Genomic DNA, 19,448 nt, shown 5'->3' on the forward strand with positions numbered 1-19,448 from the left:
CAAGTGTCATCAAAAAAATATCTCTCCAAATTACGAGAAAACTAGAACTCCAACTAAACTCAACCTATTGACGCATCTTGACACAGATATAGTTCTTCGGAAAGATTGCATTGGCTATCAGATCTAGTAAAAACTATTAAAACCAGGCAACAGAATCCGAAAACAGAGATGTCAAACGTCAATCCTCCATAAACTTGAGTCACGAGCGCTAAATCGCTCAAATAACTCAAAAACAATCATCATGTCAAATGATGACAACACGTTAATGACCTTGGACGTCTCCAAAAAAAATCATTAACAACCAAAATGTTCACAGTAGCCTCCTGCTAACTGTAAACCATAAATACGACAAATCCTCCCCGCATATGTCATCTGCAACACTGCAAAAAAATTTAATGTCCTAATGACACTAAATAACCACGCGGTAAATGTCTGTATGAAAAGTTATTCGGCAACAATCATAACAGAACAAGTACCAAACATTCCTTTGACACGTACATAGACAGCTGCCAAAAAAAAAACGATACCTCACGTATCAAATATGACAAGTCACCCTCGTCATACACTCAAAAAAACTCAAAGGATACACTTCCTGTATCAACATAACAGTCCTAGTATAACTGTCATGACAACCAAAAAATTCAAAATGTACCTAAAGTACCAAACAGGACAGTCTAGCAACTGTCGATAGTAACTGACAACACTGAAGGTTCAGATGGTGAAACATAGTGAATGCGATACTAAATAAAAATATTGGCATAAAAAACATTGGGCATAGAAACCTGAAGGTAAACTAAACAATAAACGAGATGAGATTAACTCTAACGTACTTCTATACAAAAAAATAACCCTAAATGTAAGTTTAGCAGCTCGCCCTAACAGTTATCGATAATCACAAAAACTTGTAAAATTAATTGCAATCAATTAATCAACACAAACAAAATCAAAATGGTCAAGTTGTGACCACCCTGTATAGTAAAAATTATCAAAATAATCTCAACTATATAACGTTCAAAAATTTATATCAAATTTCAAACACCCAGAGATATAAACAAAATCAAAAGTCGAAAAATTTAATGCTTGTCCAATTCTGTTTAGGGAAAATACAAACCAAAATGTCTGTAAATACAAAGCTTCAAACCTTATCAAATGTCAAACACCTTGAAATTTAAAAAATTTCAAAGTCACAAAAAAAATATTGACCACCTCTGTATAAGGAAGTTCTCAACAATAGATAAACTTTCAAGTTTATCTACCAAGAAAAAATTTTTAAACAACTATTAAAAAAAATTTTAACCCCTTAAAGAAAATTCAGGTCCAAGCATTAAATCTTGACCGCCCTGTATACCAGGTTCAAAAAATATATCAAAAATATCAAAACACACAGCTGACACATTATCTCCGTTATATGAAATTGTCCAAATTCCATAGACCCAAATAATAATAAATAGAAATATCAAAAATAAGAAAGAGAATAAAAACTTCAGTCTTAAATCGTACCAAGAAAACAACAACTGTTTCCTCCTCTGTATCGTGCCAAAAAAAATTAAACTACAAAAATTTATTTAAGAAAATTAATCAGGAAAATTGTCAGACTCCAGTGAAATACATTACGAGTAAAAAATATAAAACAGACTGAATAATATAGTTTCGAATTTTCTCGAGGCCCGACGCTTATGGGTGCCAAATTAAGTGTAGCGTTTTTTAAACAACTACCACTGCGAACGGCAGCTTTTCATCGGAGAGCAGTCGTGGATAAGGTATTTCACTGGAAAGAAAACTAATTAAGAACAATAAACAAAAAAAATAGATATTGGGCGCCAGGCATGTACAGAGAAAGAAAAGACAGTTGTATATTACTTAAAACTAATGATCAATATATTTATTCATGATGAATTCTGATGGTAAATAGCATTGTACAATTTTAATAATTATTATAGTGGTTATTTGTTGAGTAAAACGTAGGTATGTAAATAATATTAAATATGTTCTATGAAAAGACTATGAAAAAATACAATGCGTGTAACGTTATAGAAAATATAAGAAAAAGTAGCATTACTTCATTTAAATTGTTAAATTTTTATGCGGTGTTAAATCTGATGTGTTGCAACCTGTAGATTTCTAGAATCTATGTCTCGTTATTCATCTGTTAATATAGCGCAATAATAATATTGCATAGAAAGTAATACTATTACAGGCGTAATGCAATGAAACCTAAGATCTAAATTATATTTTAAAGATTATATCGACATAAATGTTCTTAACAATCTAACCACTGAACATAGTCTGTACGATATTACTTAAGATGTACGTTATTGTTTAAGACTGAATTTATAGAAGATCTAAAACATAAAAACTAGAACGTAAATCTACACTTAGGGCCGATTTCATAATCATTCACTTAAAGCGACCTTAGCTAAATGGGACTTTAGGATAAAAGTGACTTTAAAATTTGTTCAGTTTCATAACCTGAAGTAAAGCGACTTTAGCTAAAGGCGACTTTAACCATACTTTAACGTTAAAAATTCATGTTGGTAACACCGATTCCTAGTTAATAGTTCAAATGAGTATGAAATTGTATGTTATTTGATCTATGGTTATACCACAGATGCTGAGTTATCTGCTGTTACAGATTTTTATTTCTCTGTCCACGTGTTCACCACGAGATCATTTCATTTTATTCTTGGTGTTTGGCGTGTGTTGACGTGTTTGTTTACTGTAATATCGTTTTTATTTTATATTTCCTAGTTGTTTCTAATATTTTGTATAGAGATGTCTGAAAGGTAAGTTAATAAATAATGTAATGGCCAAAACAGGTATTTATATTATTTTTATTTTAGTCTTTTTAAAACTCCGAAAAGAAGCCGGGGTGCTAATTTTACCAAGGAGGAGGAATTGATACTATTAGAAGAAGTAGCAAAATATTGGAACATTATAGAATGCAAAACTACAAACAAAATAAACAAAAAGGAGAAGGTATGACTACAGATATTTGTTATATAAAGATATATGTATATATAAATTTATTTATTTTTTATGAAGTTTGGTGGTCGAATAACACAATTAAACTGGATTATTTATTTTATTTTAGGACTATGTTTGGGACAAAATATTAGCTTCCTATAGTCAAAGAGTAGGAGTAGTAACAAAAAAAGTTGAGCAGCTGCAGGGGAAGTACGACAACTTAAAAACGAAAGCAAAAAAAGTTGTTGCTGAATCTAAAAAGAATATTTTGGGTACTGGCGGTGGTCCATCAAATAATGATCACATAGATCCAGTCATACAAGCAGTTTTGAATATTTTAAATTCTAAGTTAGTGGCTGGACTTAAACCACAACATGATTGTGATACTGATGTGGTAAGAACAATATTAGTTGCTCTTGACTTTTTTAAATATAATTATTTTAGGTTTGTGTAAGTGAGTCACAACCATCGACCCCCAGTGAGCCACAACCATCGACCCCCAGTGAGCCACAACCATCAACCTCCAGTGGGCCACAGCCATCGACCCCCTGTGAGCCACAATCATCGACCTCCAGTGGACCACAACCATCGACCTCCAGGGATCAACAGTCATTGACTGGATTCACTATTATTCCCGTTTCGCCACCATACATTGTAAGTAATTAGATCTTTCGAATCAGTTTGTTAAGGTTGTCCCTTATTTTTATCTTCTTTTAAATGGGAACCTGGTTAACTATGACATTTTTTTTACAGATTCAGCTCGACCAGAAAGAAAAGGAAGGAAGTACTGACAATCCTGAAACACCAAATACAAATTTGCCAGTGGTAGAAAAACAATTAGAAAGTGAATGTAAAAGGGTAATTGTAATAATATATTATTTTAAAGTGTTATTAAATGAAAAAAAAATCTTATAGTACCTATCTAAAGGCGCGCTCTCACGACTCATGTACTTGGCAAGTATTTTTTATTGGCATACAGTCTGTATAGATGTCCGATGCATCCTGTATACCAATTACAAATGTTTGTCAAGTACATGAATCGTGAGAATCTGCCTTAATATTCTTTTCTATTATAGAAAACCGAAGACTGGAGCAATTATACTCCTACAAAATTGAAAAAAAAACTGCTAAGCAGCTGAGACCTACAGTATCGAATCCTCTGCATACAGTTAAATTAGAATATTACAGGGTGAAAACTGAATTAATGGAGAAGAGTATGGGATTGCAACAGTTGGAATACGAAAAAAAACAACAGAGAGAAGACCAGGAACATATGAAAAAAATGATATTACTCGATTTGGAAATCGAACTAAAAAAAAAGGAATTGTCAAAATAACGTGTTTTTCGTATTAATTTTAGGTATAGTTAAAGTTTATAATTTTAATTGTTTTTTTTAGTTTGCATTTTGATTAAAATAAATTACATATAAACAAATAAATAAATTTTTATTTAGCTAAAAAGGTATTTCAAACAATTATATTACAAGTTCGATAGTTACAAAAGTCCAGCAAAGTGTTGGTTTATTAGTACTTGTCTAAATTGTCTACCAAAATTAATATTTTCATTTGGCAATTCCAAAATGCCATCTCCCTCTTCAGCATTTTCTCCCTCTTCAGCATCTTCTAGCCATTCCCCTGGGATGTCTTCAGACATGTCGAGGGCAATATTGTGCAATACAGCCGTAGCAACAATAATATCCATTGCAGTTTCCAACTTTACCCGCATCCCATTCTTTAAAATTGGAAACCGCCTCTTCCACACACCATACTGACGCTCGACAACATTTCTGGTTCGTATTATGGATTCATTGTATAAATTTTCAGCATCGGTATTGGTCTCCAACAGTTTTGTCATTAGATATTTTTTTAATGCATATCCACTATCTCCAACTAAAATATACCTTCCGTACCTGCCTGTTTCAAATTCTCTTTTGACTTGACTATTATTAAAAATAGTTTGGTCGTGTACAGATCCTGGCCACCTTGCAACAATGTTTCGGATTTTTAATTTAGCATCACTAATAGTCTGAACATTTAATGCAAAAAAACCCTTTCTGCACCTGAAGATTTCTGCATCTTCTCCTCCAGGCGAATCAATTTTTATCAGAGTGCAGTCTATTGCTCCTATTGCTCTTGGAAACGACGCTAAGCCATAAAAATCTTCTGATGCTCTTTGCATTTCGGCATTATCGGAATACATCTTCACATATCTAGGCCTTAGAGCTGCTAATGCTGTTGTTACCCTTGATATAACACGACATGCCGTAGCCCTCGATACACCGATAAAATCAGCAGCAGTAATCTGCATACACCCAGTGGCAAAAAATCTTAATGTTAGCAATAATTGTAGCAAGGGTGGGACACATCCTCCTCTGAAATTGACATTGAATTAATACCAATTAATACTACCTGTTATATTATACAAACCTATTTGTAGGTAAACGGATTTGCGGTTCAATCTCTCCTAGTACTTGCATTACTGTAGGTTTCGTCAAACGAAATCTACAGAAAAAATCCAAATCATCGTATAGTTCGTAATAATTTTGACGATCTCGGTATATTTTTCTTCTCCGAACAAAAACTAATTCTTCTTCTGATGAACTCGAACTTGATGAAGTATCCGTATCCATTAAATTCATTTTATAATCAAATAAAAAACAACGAAGTTTTTACAAAACGCACAAATGACAAAACGTGGCTGAACCAAAACTAAAGATTAAACTGAATTGAGGTTAGGTTATCACTTTAAAGAAGCTTTAAAGTCAACTTTAGCGTCTAAAGTGGATAACCTGGCGGTTTAAATTTAAAGTGCCTTTAGCACTAAAGGAGGTTTAAAAATGAATTATGAAATCCATATTAGAAGTTAAAGGAGCTTTAGTAGTTAAAGTTAACTTTAAATTGATTATGAAATCGGCCCTTAGCTGTTCTTTATGTAATCTTGCTTCAAACAGTAGCAGCGTGAGGTGGTCTCGCATCTCTGTACTCAGCCATCCAACACAACCAAAGGAGCCAGCATGAGACACCATAAATTGGTACAGCTGTAGTTAAACCAGCTTACAGCTGGGAACGAAGCATTGGGACTTCAAGCTACATCCACGCTGTGGCACTTAGATGTAAGAAAAAATCGTTCTTGATTGGGGACACTGTCCACAGGACATCCGTACATAAGATAATGTCCATACATGACACACTACCTTGGACACAGTCCGTACCTTGACACAGTCCGTTCCCTGGAAATAGTCCGTACCTTTGGAAATAGTCCAAAATCTTTGAAAATAGTCCGTACCTTGGACACAGTCCGTACCTTTGGACACAGTCCGTACCCCTTTGAAATTATCCAGCCTTTGACACAGTCCGTATCCTGGACACAGTCCGTACCTTGACCCTAAAAATATGAAACTCTTTGTTTAAAACCAAACAAGGTCTAATAAACAAAATAAACCTACCTCGAAATACTTCCCTGAGGGCTCAATAAATAATAAACATGTCCTTTCTTCCATGTGACATTCTGGAGGACAAAAGAAAAGGGACGCCACGTGCCAATAGCAAAAAATACAAATACAAGTTAACATCCGTAACTCTACCCTAAAAATATTCAATAATAATATCGAATCGATAAAAGGTAATAACTATCTTTATTCTGTAGCCTCGAAATAGCAGCTGATTCAAATTATACAGCAAGATTTAAATAATCACCATTTCTAAAAGCTAGGATACAACAGAGCGTCAAAACAAAGTGAGGTTAAGCACGGAGAGTGTTGACAGAAGCGACGTTGACAGCGCGCGCCTCCACAGAATAGTAACAGGGTTGTGTCGAACGATAACAGGGTTGGCGACTAGGGAACGTAGAAATTGCGTGTCAAATAAACTATCCGGCCTGAACGAGAGGGAATCCGGTGATGATAGGCCAGACATCATATATCATATGTAAAAAAGACATGTAACGAACTAAAAACGTTACAGTTGCATCTCGGGAATAATCGATCAAAACTCTAGAGGTACACGGTTGTTAGTGTAAATTTTGTTCTGCGAGGTACTAAATATTTACTTTATTTTTATTATTGTAAACTTTACTTTACGGGTCATTAGATATACATTTTATTTCACTGTGGTTACGATTCGAGGACGTGAACCTTCCTGGATTATTGTTGTACATAATTAATTAGTTAAATAAAAGCCTAGTGTTCCCTTATAGTTAATTGTGTGTTTTATTTTCTTTTCATCTCATTACTCCCTGGTATCTCCACTGTATAAAAGCTATCCGTATTGGCACTAGTGGTCTCTCAAACACTTTAAACTTGGGGGTGGCGCCCGAGGAACCGAACCAAGGCAACTCGACGTCAGTGACCTTTCTCTAAAAACGGGGGGCTCTCACAGTAATTTGTTTGTAACAGTTTTTTATTATAAGTTATTTTTTTTACCAAAGAACTTTAATTTTTATCAATATGCTTCAAATATTTTATTAAACTATCGCAGTGGTCTTGAAAAGCATTTAAGAATTTTGTTAAATAGATAAAATGGTGTGATGCCTTGAAAGGACAAATATGATAGTTGAAATCAAGTTCCAATAAAATGAGTAGTAGTTAGTAGCTCAATTTGTTTCTATATAACAGAAACAGATACATCTTATTCTTCTAAACTTCATATTCCAAATCTCTCAGCAAACTCATCATCTATAAATTACTTCATTCGGGCAAGCTACCAAAAAGACACTATGATCTCTCTAGGGTTCTAGAATGTTGATAATATCTTCCAATTCATTTATCATTTTCTAATTCATGAATTACTTTAAATATGCCTTCCATATCACTAAAACAAAATGCAATAAAAGAGATTAGCGAATACATCATGGAACAGAATAATAATTATTTAAAAAGTGAAATAACATAATATTTCCGAACAGAATTCAGGATAAACATTTGTTTTTAAAAAAAAAGTAGAATGTTGTGAGGATATTGCTTTCAATGTTATTTTTTTGCAAAGCTGTCTCTCTCTCTCTCTCTCTCTCTCTCACATTTCACTCTTGATTTCTTATATTGATAAACTTTACTATTGTCTGAAGTTGTAGCTTTTGGTATTCCAAACTTTCTATTTATTTTTATTTTTTTTTATTTTATTTTCTTTTAGACTGAACAAAAGTAATTATTTAAACTTTTGTATTCCTCTGACACTCTATGTTCTGGTAAAATCTCGAAGGTTTTACTAAAAACATAACAATACATAAAATATAATCAACACCACAAGAAATTAATTAAATGGTTTGTTTTAAACTACTCTGTATAAATTGTTAAACCTACAAAACAATTTTTTGTGCATACTAATTTCTTTTTACAAATCCAAACAAATATTATTGTGTTATGTAAAAAACTCTATGTATTTATCGAGCGGTGTACGAACATTTTCTGTTATCAATTATCACCATATTTTTCAAACGTATTATGTAACTACTTTTATTGTTTATTATTTATTATTAACTGACTATTTTCTAAGACCGTCCTGAAAATAATAATTAGTCCTTAATTATTTTAAAAAGAACGTTATATCTTTATATGAAACAGAAATAATTTTTGAATCATAAAATTTATTAAAACAATAATTATTTTTAGACTATAATCGGTCTATAATGTTTGTAGAGACTTATTTTTGTGATTATTGGTTCACAATGTAAATTTAAACCTTGGTGATATTTTAAACAGGCTTATTGTTTCATTCCACTCACTGGAAATGAATAGATTTACAAAATAAATTTAAATAATTTTGGCATTAAGAATTTGATATTGCTTGGATCAAATTTGTCAGGAGATTATAAAAGATACTTGTTTCTAATTTTAGTTAAAACATTTTGTTTATCGTTATACAGGCTGTCCTATAGTGATATCACTATCATTAATTATTGATTTGAACCATTTATTTTTATTATATTGTTTTACAAATTTAATTTATTGGAGTGTCCGGGCCAAATTTTTTTTTCAAGCGGTCAACTCAAATTAAAAATAAAAACCATAAAACAAATTTAAAGGGCGTAAATGTTGTATAATAAAATACAACTAATAATATAAAATAAAAATAATACTAATAGATGGTACGTTACTAATGGTAATAGCCAACTTTGATCTGGGCGCTGCAAATGGACAAATGTTGTATAGCAACAAAAGTCTTGTATGGCTACCGAGATGACCTACCTGCAATTAAAGAAAAAAAACATGGTGTGAGCAACAATGTTACCAGTTATTATTAAAATAAAGTGAATTTAAAATTAAACAGGTACTTGAATGATTTATCAATAGTCCAACTTAAAAATACAAGTTTAAATAAAATAATAAAATGCCACACAGGCTATCAAAGTGGCACACAGGCTAAACAATGCCACACAGGCTATCAAAGTGCCACACAGGCTAAAAAAATTGCCACATAGTCTATCAAAATGTCACACAGGCTATCAAAATGCCACACAGGCTATCAAAGTGCCACACAGGCTATCAAAATGCCACACAGGCCAGCAAAGTGCCACACAGGCTAAAAAAATACACAAGTTAATAGTCAAACTACACTAAGGGGCTAACTACTCTTCATGTCTAATTACGCTACGGGACTAACTCCTTGTCAAGGCTAATTACGCTACAGGACGAACTACTCTTCAAGTCTAACTACGCTACACAGGGTCACTACGCCCCAAAGGCTAACTGTAGAAAATAATAAAGCTAAACATAATTCATTCAAGATCAATTTGATAATACAAATACAGAAATATATTCTTATCTTCTATTAAAGTCACTTAGACAAAATATAAATAAATCACTGTAAAGAAATACTTCAATATTATCATCTGCAAATCATATTTTCTTAATATTCAATCAAGATTAATTTGATAATATTAATACACAAATATATTCTTATCTTCTGTTAAAAGTCACATAGGCAAATTATAAATAACTCACTATAAAGAAATACTTCAATATTATCATCTGCAAATTATCTTTTCTTTATATTCAATCAAATATCTTAAAATTTATCTGAGATTCAGAAATATAATATATCTCAATAAAAACAATAAACAGTAACCAACTAGTTATAGAAGAAAGAAGAAATACTTCAGTATTATCATCTGCAAATTATCTTTTCTTTATATTCAATCAAATATCTTAAAATTTATCTGAGATTCAGAAATATAATATATCTCAATAAAAACAAAAAACAGTAACCAACTAGTTGCTCAGTGAGATAAAATAAACTCACCTTAATTAAACTTCTTATTCGGCACGGCAATGGAACTCAGAACTACCACAAAACCTTAATTAAAGCCCACAAACTTTAATAGTTTTAATTTAATAAGCGCGTACCACTTCTTTCTCTGACGCTGTCTAATACTGTTTTAGACGGCGATACTGTATTGAATGTTATCTGAAACCTTTTTGAAAAGTGCATGTAGCATGAATTTTGGGCTTGTTTTTGTTTACATTCGAAATTCCATTGCGCTTCGGCTTTTGAAATGTCTGTTTTTTATTACGTCATATAAAGAAAACTTAGCATAGAAAAATAGAGTTCTTACAGGAGTATTAATTTTATGCCTTTAAAAGCATAAACAAGCAAGCAAAACCTTTATATTCGTAACTTAATTAATATCTGTGTACTTATCTTATTCAAATGTATCCTCCAAAGCTATATTTTCTCACTGCTTTAAGCTGGATTTATAAATTCGGAAGTTGAGGTTCAGTTGCCGTTCAAAATGTTCAACGCTATGAAATGAACGCGCACATTTATAAAGTCAGTTGGTCGAAAAGTTGGCAGTTCGTTTTACGTTCAGGGGAGTTCAGAGATGGTCAATGCTTAAGTTGCATTTCTAATCAATTTGCGGGCCAAGTTAAACTTCAGCACGACTCTGATCGCCAATCTGAAATCTGATCGCCAATTCGAGTGGCATTTTTAATAGCCGGAATTTCGTGCTCGCACATGCGCGTTGTATGCCGAGATATGTCATCATCTGTCATCCATCATTCATTTTGTTTTGATTTCGATCGCATGGGTGTTTAAAATAAGTTTTTGTTTTTATTATTATGGATTCAACAGATGAAATAAATGATGAATTTCTATTACAATGTGTGGCAAACTACAAACCCTTGTATGATAAGGGGGATAAAGGGTACAAATCCGTAATCCAAAAAGAAAATTGTTGGGCATCGGTAGCAAGATCGTTAAATACTTCAGGTAAAAAACGATATTGTTTTATTATTTCCAAATTTATGTATTGTGTAAATGTTTTAGTTTCGGCTGTAAAGGCAAGGTTTAAAGCCTTAAGAGAAAAATACAGGAGAGAACTCATAATTGAGGAAAAATTAAAAAGAAGTGGCGCACCAGCCTCCACAAGACCGATATGGCCACTTTTAAGCTTTTTAAAGTTTATGTATAAATGTGGTACAGAACAACAAAGGGCCACCACATCAAATTTTGAAGTGGACACTGTGGATAGTGAGACAAGCAATGAACCAAATACTGATTATTATTGTGGCACGGATGATGACTCAGAACTAATAGAGATTGATCATATAAATACAGAAATGCCTACAGCTAATGTTGCAACCCCAACAACAAGTGAGGTTGCAACAAGTTCAGTAGCCAGCATTCAGACTTCGAGCGGTGGAAAAAAAAGGAAGCTTGCTTATGGGGCAACGAAAGAAATAGATTCTGTGCTAACTGATGTTTCAGAAGCAATTAAAAATACAAAGGCAAGCTGTACCAAAAGCAGATAAATATGACTGTTTTGCACAATATTTAAAAACAGAATTGCATGAAATTGGGGAGCCACATGGTTCAATTTTACTTGAAGAAATTCAACTCCTCATAATTAATTATAAAAGATCCCTTCGGGATAAGAATTTATAATTTAAATGTGTTTGCATTATTTATTAGTTTAAGTGAGTTTTTGCAATATTTAGTTTAGTGAGTTTTTATTGATAGGTAAAATTTGCAATGTATAGGTTAATTTTCTAGTTAAGTTTTGTTTTTTAATTTAGTTTTATATAAAACCTACCTAAATATATTTTATAATACATTATCTAAGTAGGAATAAATAAACACAATTTTTTTCTGCTTTTTGTTTTTTACTTGAAAATATCCTAATAAAACATTACAACCATTAACAATAATTATTATGTAAAAAATATTATTAATAATTATGGTTTATTAAAAATAAAAACTACAAACATTAAAAACTAAAGTATACCTACAACTAAAATTATACAAATAAATATTCCTACTTACATCATATTAACAGTTCTAAAAAAATAAATATTTGTTCTTATGGTAGGTATCCAAAAATTTATAGAAAATATATAGTATATTTTAAATAAAAAAGCTTATTTAAATAAAATTTTTTATTTTTCAATTTTTTAAATAAGTTTGGAAACCAAACTAAAACAATTTTCAAGTTATTGTTATTTTTTAGCTTTAGAAGTTTTTTGTAGGACATTTTTTTGTTGTTATACATATTATCAATTTTTGACACCATAATAAAGAAAATGTCCATAATTTTTATACAATATTATAATTAATTTGTTTGATCAATAATTTCCCATTGCCAGGGAGCTAGACCTGCACCTGGACCATTCACATAATCTTTTAAATAATTTCTAATTGCTAAGGCTGAAAAAGATGCATTTCGAGCACCAATACGTACATTTAGATTTTCTATTGCTAGACCGTTCTTGGGTATGTCGTTTCGCCAAGCCCCTGGTTGAATTTGTAAATTTGGTTGTTCTTTATCTACATCACTTTCTCGAATGTAATGTGGATTATTTTCTTTAATTATAAAATTATGTAGACATACAATAGCTTTAATAATATTATCCACATTTACTGGATTGGCATTAATCACCCTATGTAGAACTCGAAATCTAGCAACCATTATGCCAAATGTATTTTCTATTGTGCGTCTAGCTCTTGACAAGCGGTAATTATATATTCTTTGTTCTCTTGGCAAAGGGCCTACTCTGGGTTTGCTAAAGGGCCGCATTAAATTTTCTCTTAGAGGAAAAGCCTCATCACCAACAAAAAAATACGGAACTTTTGTCTTTAAAGGACAGTTTGGTAGTTCTTCTGCCACTGGCAAGTTTAAATTATTTTCAAATAATTTTTTGCCAATTGAGGACTGATGCAAAACACCACTATCACTCTGTGAACCGTAAGCACCAACATCAACATATGTAAACATATAACTTGAATCACACACTGCTAGCAAAACAATACTAAAGTTTTTTTTGTAATTGAAATATGTAGAGCCAGAGTTGTTTGGAGCTTGAATTGTCACATGTTTACCATCAATGGCTCCGACACAATTTGGTAAGGACCACTTTCTTAAAAAACCATTAGAAATTTCTCTTAACTTTTGTTCTGATGGAATGGGTAAAACTCTTGGATGCAATACATTCCATATAATAAGGGTAGTTTCTCTTATTATGTTACAAATTGTTGTTACACCAATTCTAAATGAATAGGACAGACTTGGGTATGAATCCCCTGTAGCCAAGAATCTAAAGGTTAAAGCCAATCTGAAATAAAAAAATACCTATATATCATAAATTATAAAATAATTTATTATTTATTATTTAATAAAATTAGTAGTTACCTGCATCCAGGGGATATTGGTTCCCTTCTTGAGGTTTTAGTCAAAAAGGGTCCTGTAAAACTTAGTAATTTATCAAAACTGGCTGCAGACATTCTTGTGAAATTAAAAAATATTAGTGGATCGCTTAAACGTGCTTCTTTTAACAGGTTTTGATAAAATCCTTGTCTTTCTCGAGCAAGAAATATTGGATGAACCCCGAACCTTTTTGGTTTACGGCGATATCTTCTGGTAATTTGCTGTTTTTTTATTAATAATAAAACGGTGCTCAAATAAAGCAACATTAAACAATCACTGTTTTCATCCATATTAATTAAAAAAGGTACTCATAAACACAAAAAACTTATCTAAATAACTTGTTTATATAAACAAAAAAACTAACTTCAAACTAAAATGACAGCCGTAAGATGTCCAATACGCAGGTGTCAGAGCCAGCACGGGCGTAAAAAGATTGCTTCTTGCAAGCACGAATCCTGAAGTGAGCACGACTTTCACTTACGTGCTGGCGCTAAATTGGTTATAAACGATCACACTGATGATCTATTTAGCAAGCTAGCGTGCCGAATTGTCAATTCACTAGCGAAGTGATTAGAAATGCAGCTTAAGTCGGCAGTTCGCGACCGTTCGGCACAGCCAATCAGTGGGCTAAATTTGAACACGTGATATATTACGCTCGGGTGAAGCTTCTATGGGTGACGCCATAGACAAATAGAGAAATTAACTTTCTCTATGGATGACGCTTAAAGTATGTTCTGTCGTTCTGTGGCGATATGAAAGTTTAGTTCATCTATGGCCATAGCGTCGGCGTTTTCATTTTGTTTCTGTCGTTGGTCATGGTTGGTCGTTGTCCTCATGGTTAAATTTTGGTCAAATTTCTCTATTTTTAATTAATTTTATTAATTTCTCTATTAGTAATTATAATTATGTATATGTCTTTAGTAGAGACAGAATTCTGCGAGATTGACGATGTAAGTGGGTTATTATTAGATATAATAACCAACTATAAACATCTGTACAATCTCGAACACCGGGATTATAAAAATGTATTAAAAAACACCAAAGTTGGGTGGAAATCGCACAGATGTTGAACATCAGTGGTAAGTTAATTATTTTTTACTTAATTTTAGTGTATAGTATTTACTAATAGTTATTTTTCAGTTGAAGAATGCCAAAAGCGGTGGAAGGCCTTAAGAGACCGCTATACCAAAGAAAAAAGGATTGCCTCTAAATCTGGATCCGAGGCACCGGCGTCGAAGTGGATATACTACGAGAGAATGTCCTTTTACGCCAAATTTTCTAAACAAAGAAAGTAAGCATTTAGTTTATAAATATATACCTAACTCTATTAGCATTTTATTTATTAATATTAAACGTAATTTTCTAGAACTTACACGACAACTCCAAAACTATCTACTGATGCCCCACGGGCCACGCCCTCACTGTGGAACACAAAGTTGACATCAACGGAAGATACGGGGGAAGAAACACCTTCTTCCTCGAGGCTTCGAACGGTCAGCGGCGACAGCAGTGGTTTGGAGGACACACAGGTGTCCTCATTGTGTGATGAGGCAGGACCTAGCTCCACACCACACCATTGAGGCAAGGATCCCAAGGTAGAAAAAGTAAGTTTATAGAAGACTATTAATATATGTAATCTGTCCAACGAGAAGATTCATGACAGTTGTGTCTGTCTTTTGGAACATTTTTTAGATATCTTCTATCAAAATATTCCCAGACTCGTTTGACATACTAATTACATTATTACTGGATAGCGACAACAGTTATTAAACAGATTACACATTCATTTTCTGTCAAGTATTAAAGTCTAGAGTATACTGAATATAGTTATAGGATTATATTAAGTTTATATTTATTTACAGATGAACCCAAAATGTCAACTGCTGAGAAAGAAATGCTAGCAGTAGCAAAGGAAATAGCATCAAAAGTGGGACAGCCCAAAAGATCCGATCCAAATAGAGCGTTTGTAAAGTATGTATATTCGCTCCTGGAAGAAATGCCTACAGAGGTAGCCAGGGCAAAAAGAAGACAATTTCTTAGGATGTTGGAAGAAGAAGATGAGAATACAAATTCTTAACAGTGTTTACGTTTTTATTATATTTTACATTTTAATTATATTATAATTATTATAAAATACATGTTTTTTATTAATTCTAAAGAAACTACTTCCTTTATTTTGTTATTTGAGTTTTAAAAAGCATAATTTCTTAATAAGTAACCATTAATAGTTGTACAATTTAAAACATGGTGCTGAAATATTAAAAAAAAATATGGTTACACAGAAATAGAAAAGATAAGAAAAATAATATTCTTCCCTGTAAAAGTAAAGTTATTTTAAAATATTTTATCTTTAATATTTATTTTAATGTCATTCAATTTGACATACAAATTATTTATTGGAGCTAAATATTGAAGTAACAAAAAATAAATCAAGCAAAAAAAGTATATAAAATATAAGTACATATATTTCACATAAGATCCATTAAAATGAAAAAAAAGTACAGAAATATTTGGAAAACCTAACTACTAATAACTTATTTTAAATTATAAAATATATTAATATTATAAATAAGAAGTTACATTATACAAAACATAATTACTTAAAATTAAAAAAAAACACATTGCATTAAACAGACAAAAACTAAATTAATCTCCCGTTATTAATGACATTATTTTGCCATACCACTGCACCATGTGGTGATATAAAATATTGGGCTAAACTATCTCTAATGGAATATAACAATCGTTGAGCTGTTACAAATCCCTGTGGACAATAAATATTTTCACCATTTTCACCATTACCAAGTTCTGTTTAGCAGTAATTGTGGAGTACTGTTACTGCTTTGACAATTTCATCCACATTTTCGATTTTCGCATTTATCGTCGTCTGTAAAATTCGCCATCTGGCAACTAGGATACCGAAAGTGTTTTCAATTACTTGCCGTGCTCTCGACAGTCTATAATTGAATATCCTCTGTGTATCTGTCAGATTTCTACCTCCATAAGGGCGCATTATAAATGATTTCAAGGGAAAAGCCTCGTCTGCCGCCAAAAACTATGATAGTCTAGTACTACACACGTTTAAAGTTGTGGCTTCTGGGATGTTTAGGTCATTTTCCTTCAGTCGTTGGCCAAAAACACTGTGTCTGAAGATCCCTCCATCACTTTGCGACCCATATGCCCCAATATCAACAAGGGTAAAACAATATTTGCTGTCACATGCTGCTAGCAGGACAATACTAAACGTGTTCTTATAGTTGTAAAATAATGAGCCGCTACGTGCAGGAGCTTCATGTGTTTCCCATCTAAGGCACCCACACAATGGGGAAAATTCCATCTCTCAGTAAATTTATGGCTAATATTTAGCCACTCAGCAGCTGTCGAAGGGGATTTCAAGTACTCTGGACTTAACACGTTCCAAATTGCCCTACATGTTTCGTGGATAATTTTGTGGACCGTGGTATGGCCAATTTGAAATGTCCAATGAGATTCTGCATTGATGTGCCCTGAGATAGTAGGTAGTTGTAGTAACCCTTGTAGTTTGGATCTTGCACATCGTAACAGCCCTGGTTTTTTCCATTTTTGAAGTAGGTGATATTTTCCCAAATGATGTTTTGATAATAGCTAATTTCCGAGTTTTCCTGTAGGTACTGTTAAGCTACATTCGTAATGAATTCGCTGGCCGAGTGGCACTTTAGCACGCAAGCTAGGAAACTGGTTTCAATATGTTTTCGTTCGTAATGGAATTCGACGCCAGCGTTGAAGTTGGAGTGGAAAATATTTCTTGCAAGCTGCAAACTTTCACTTCGACTCGCGCTTTCGTCCCGGCTATAGGACATGCGCATTGCTTTTGTTTGATGTTTTGACATTTCAAATTTGATATTACGGTGGTGTTTACAATTTGTCTTTGTGTCCTTTGCAGCCCTTTGTACTTGTTCTTGTAAATTTGAGATGAAATACGCTTCTCTTGCGTTTTTTCTTATGGTTTTTTTCTAATTAAAGACCAAAGTTAAAGACATTTGGAAAAAATGGCTGAAGAAAACAGTCTTTCAATTTTATTTGCCACAATGCTAGTTTTGCTACTAAAAAGAAGACAATTATTGATGCAGTTTGACAAAAAGAGTTGTCCAATAAGGCCAAAAAGATGGGGCATTCGTCCAATGTTAATGGCACGAAAAAAGTTTGGATATTATGAAAATCTTTTACAAGAAGCCCGTTTAAGTGATCCATATATTTTCTATAATTTTACAAGGATGTCAGCAACTAGCTTCGATAAACTGCTAGCAATAATAGGTCCAAATATTAAAAGGGATCCAACAGAGAACCCATCTCTCCAGGTTGTAGGTATGATTAATAATTAGTACCAGCGCTGATTAGCTACTATAAACACCTGGTTCCAATGTTACATTGTATGGTTTCTTTGTTTCAGATTAGCCATTACATTACGATTTTTGGCTACTGGTGACAGTTATCCGAGCCTTTCATATGGTTTCCGAGTTGGAGTATCTACAATCTGTGAGATAATTAAAGAAACATGTTGCATTATTTGGAATTTACTACAGCCTTTACAGTTGCCTGTTTTGACAAAAAAAGAGTGGAAAAGTATTTCTGAAAATTTCTTGTCTTTGTGGTCATTACCAAACTGTGTGGGAGCAATTGATGGCAAGCACATCATTATGCAAGCGCCATCCAACACCGGATCTTTGTTTTATAATTATAAGAAATCATTTAGTATCATTCTATTGGCAGTTTGTGATGCCAAGTATAATTTCATCTGTGTAGACATTGGTGCATATGGGTCTCACAGTGACTGTGGGGTATTAAATAATGCTTCCTTTGGCAAAAAGTTATTGGCTGATGACCTGGATATACCACAATCAGAAGAACTACCAAACTGCCCCACAAAAATTAAAATACCTCATTTTTTTGTGGGTGATGAGGCTTTTCCGTTAAAAGAAAACTTAATGCGTCCATATAGTAAACCTAGAGAAGGATCTTTAGCTCGTGATGAAAGAATTTTTAATTATCGTCTATCGAGGGCTAGAAGAATAATTGAGAATACCTTTGGTATTATGGTGGCACGGTTTCGAATCATCCACCGGGTTATCAATGGTAATGCAGAAACTGTAGATGGAATTGTGAAGTCTGCTGTATGCCTTCACAATTTTATTAGAAATGAAAGTAACCAGTTTTATTACATTGGATCTGGGTTTACACTGGGGCGCCCACATTGACCAAGTAGCCAAAAAACTGACAAAAACAGTGTATGTCATCCGGAATCTCTCTGCTTGTGTATCCCCGACTGTACTGGTAACGGCTTATTATGCGTTATTCCAGTCTCATATATCGTATGCAGTTTTAGCCTGGGGACATTCCGCGGGGGTTCGCAAATTGTTTGGCATACAGAGAAGGGTAGTGAGGGTTATGGCTGTGCTGGGATATATGGACGATTGCAGGGCAGCTTTCACTTCCTTTGGTATTCTTACAGTTCCGGTAATATACATATTTGAGAACCTATGCTTTTCAAGGCGGGCTGAGCATCTGCAGACGCACATGGGCGTGCACAGTTATGACACCCGTAATAAAAATAATCTGATACCTCTGTACTGGCGATTGAAGGGATGTCAAGATGGACCAGGATACTGGGCCATTAAATTTTTTAATATTCTTCCAGAGAGTATCAGGGGCCTACCTTACAGTTCCTTTTGCAGACAACTGAGGGAGATTCTTGTTAAAAACGCATTTTACTCTTTTGACGAGTTCTTGTCGTACAGATTTTGACTAAATGTTTTGTGAATTTTAATATCTGTGGTTTGTATCTTGTGAATTTTTGCATTGTAAAACTTTTC

General features: G+C 33.0%; 4 protein-coding genes across 4 annotated transcripts; 2 read left to right on the forward strand and 2 right to left on the reverse strand.

The window, feature by feature from the left end:
• The first annotated feature begins 2,380 nt into the window (after window positions 1-2,380).
• LOC115883728 (proteoglycan 4-like) lies at window positions 2,381-4,213 on the forward strand. The gene is made up of 6 exons (XM_030902135.1): window positions 2,381-2,783; window positions 2,841-2,976; window positions 3,092-3,358; window positions 3,409-3,618; window positions 3,718-3,822; window positions 4,041-4,213. The coding sequence occupies exons 1-6, from the start codon at window positions 2,773-2,775 to the stop codon at window positions 4,101-4,103; spliced, it is 792 nt and encodes a 263-aa protein (XP_030757995.1). The 5' UTR covers window positions 2,381-2,772; the 3' UTR covers window positions 4,104-4,213.
• Window positions 4,214-4,392: 179 nt separating this feature from the next.
• On the reverse strand, window positions 4,393-5,985 carry LOC115883727 (putative nuclease HARBI1). Its single transcript, XM_030902133.1, has 2 exons — window positions 5,391-5,985; window positions 4,393-5,335 (listed from the first exon to the last, which is right to left on the reverse strand). Exons 1-2 carry the CDS (start codon window positions 5,600-5,602, stop codon window positions 4,459-4,461), a joined length of 1,089 nt encoding a protein of 362 aa, XP_030757993.1. The 5' UTR covers window positions 5,603-5,985; the 3' UTR covers window positions 4,393-4,458.
• A 4,963-nt stretch (window positions 5,986-10,948) lies between these two features.
• LOC115883787 lies at window positions 10,949-11,870 on the forward strand. Its single transcript, XM_030902196.1, has one exon. It carries the CDS (start codon window positions 11,018-11,020, stop codon window positions 11,708-11,710), a length of 693 nt encoding a protein of 230 aa, XP_030758056.1. The 5' UTR covers window positions 10,949-11,017; the 3' UTR covers window positions 11,711-11,870.
• A 576-nt stretch (window positions 11,871-12,446) lies between these two features.
• On the reverse strand, window positions 12,447-13,906 carry LOC115883726 (putative nuclease HARBI1). Its single transcript, XM_030902132.1, has 2 exons — window positions 13,585-13,906; window positions 12,447-13,507 (listed from the first exon to the last, which is right to left on the reverse strand). Exons 1-2 carry the CDS (start codon window positions 13,887-13,889, stop codon window positions 12,508-12,510), a joined length of 1,305 nt encoding a protein of 434 aa, XP_030757992.1. The 5' UTR covers window positions 13,890-13,906; the 3' UTR covers window positions 12,447-12,507.
• Between the last annotated feature and the right edge of the window lie 5,542 nt (window positions 13,907-19,448).

Source organism: Sitophilus oryzae, unplaced genomic scaffold (genome assembly GCF_002938485.1).
Source record: "Sitophilus oryzae breed Bouriz unplaced genomic scaffold, Soryzae_2.0 scaffold_1977_pilon_pilon, whole genome shotgun sequence".
NCBI classification, from domain to species: domain Eukaryota; kingdom Metazoa; phylum Arthropoda; class Insecta; order Coleoptera; family Curculionidae; genus Sitophilus; species Sitophilus oryzae.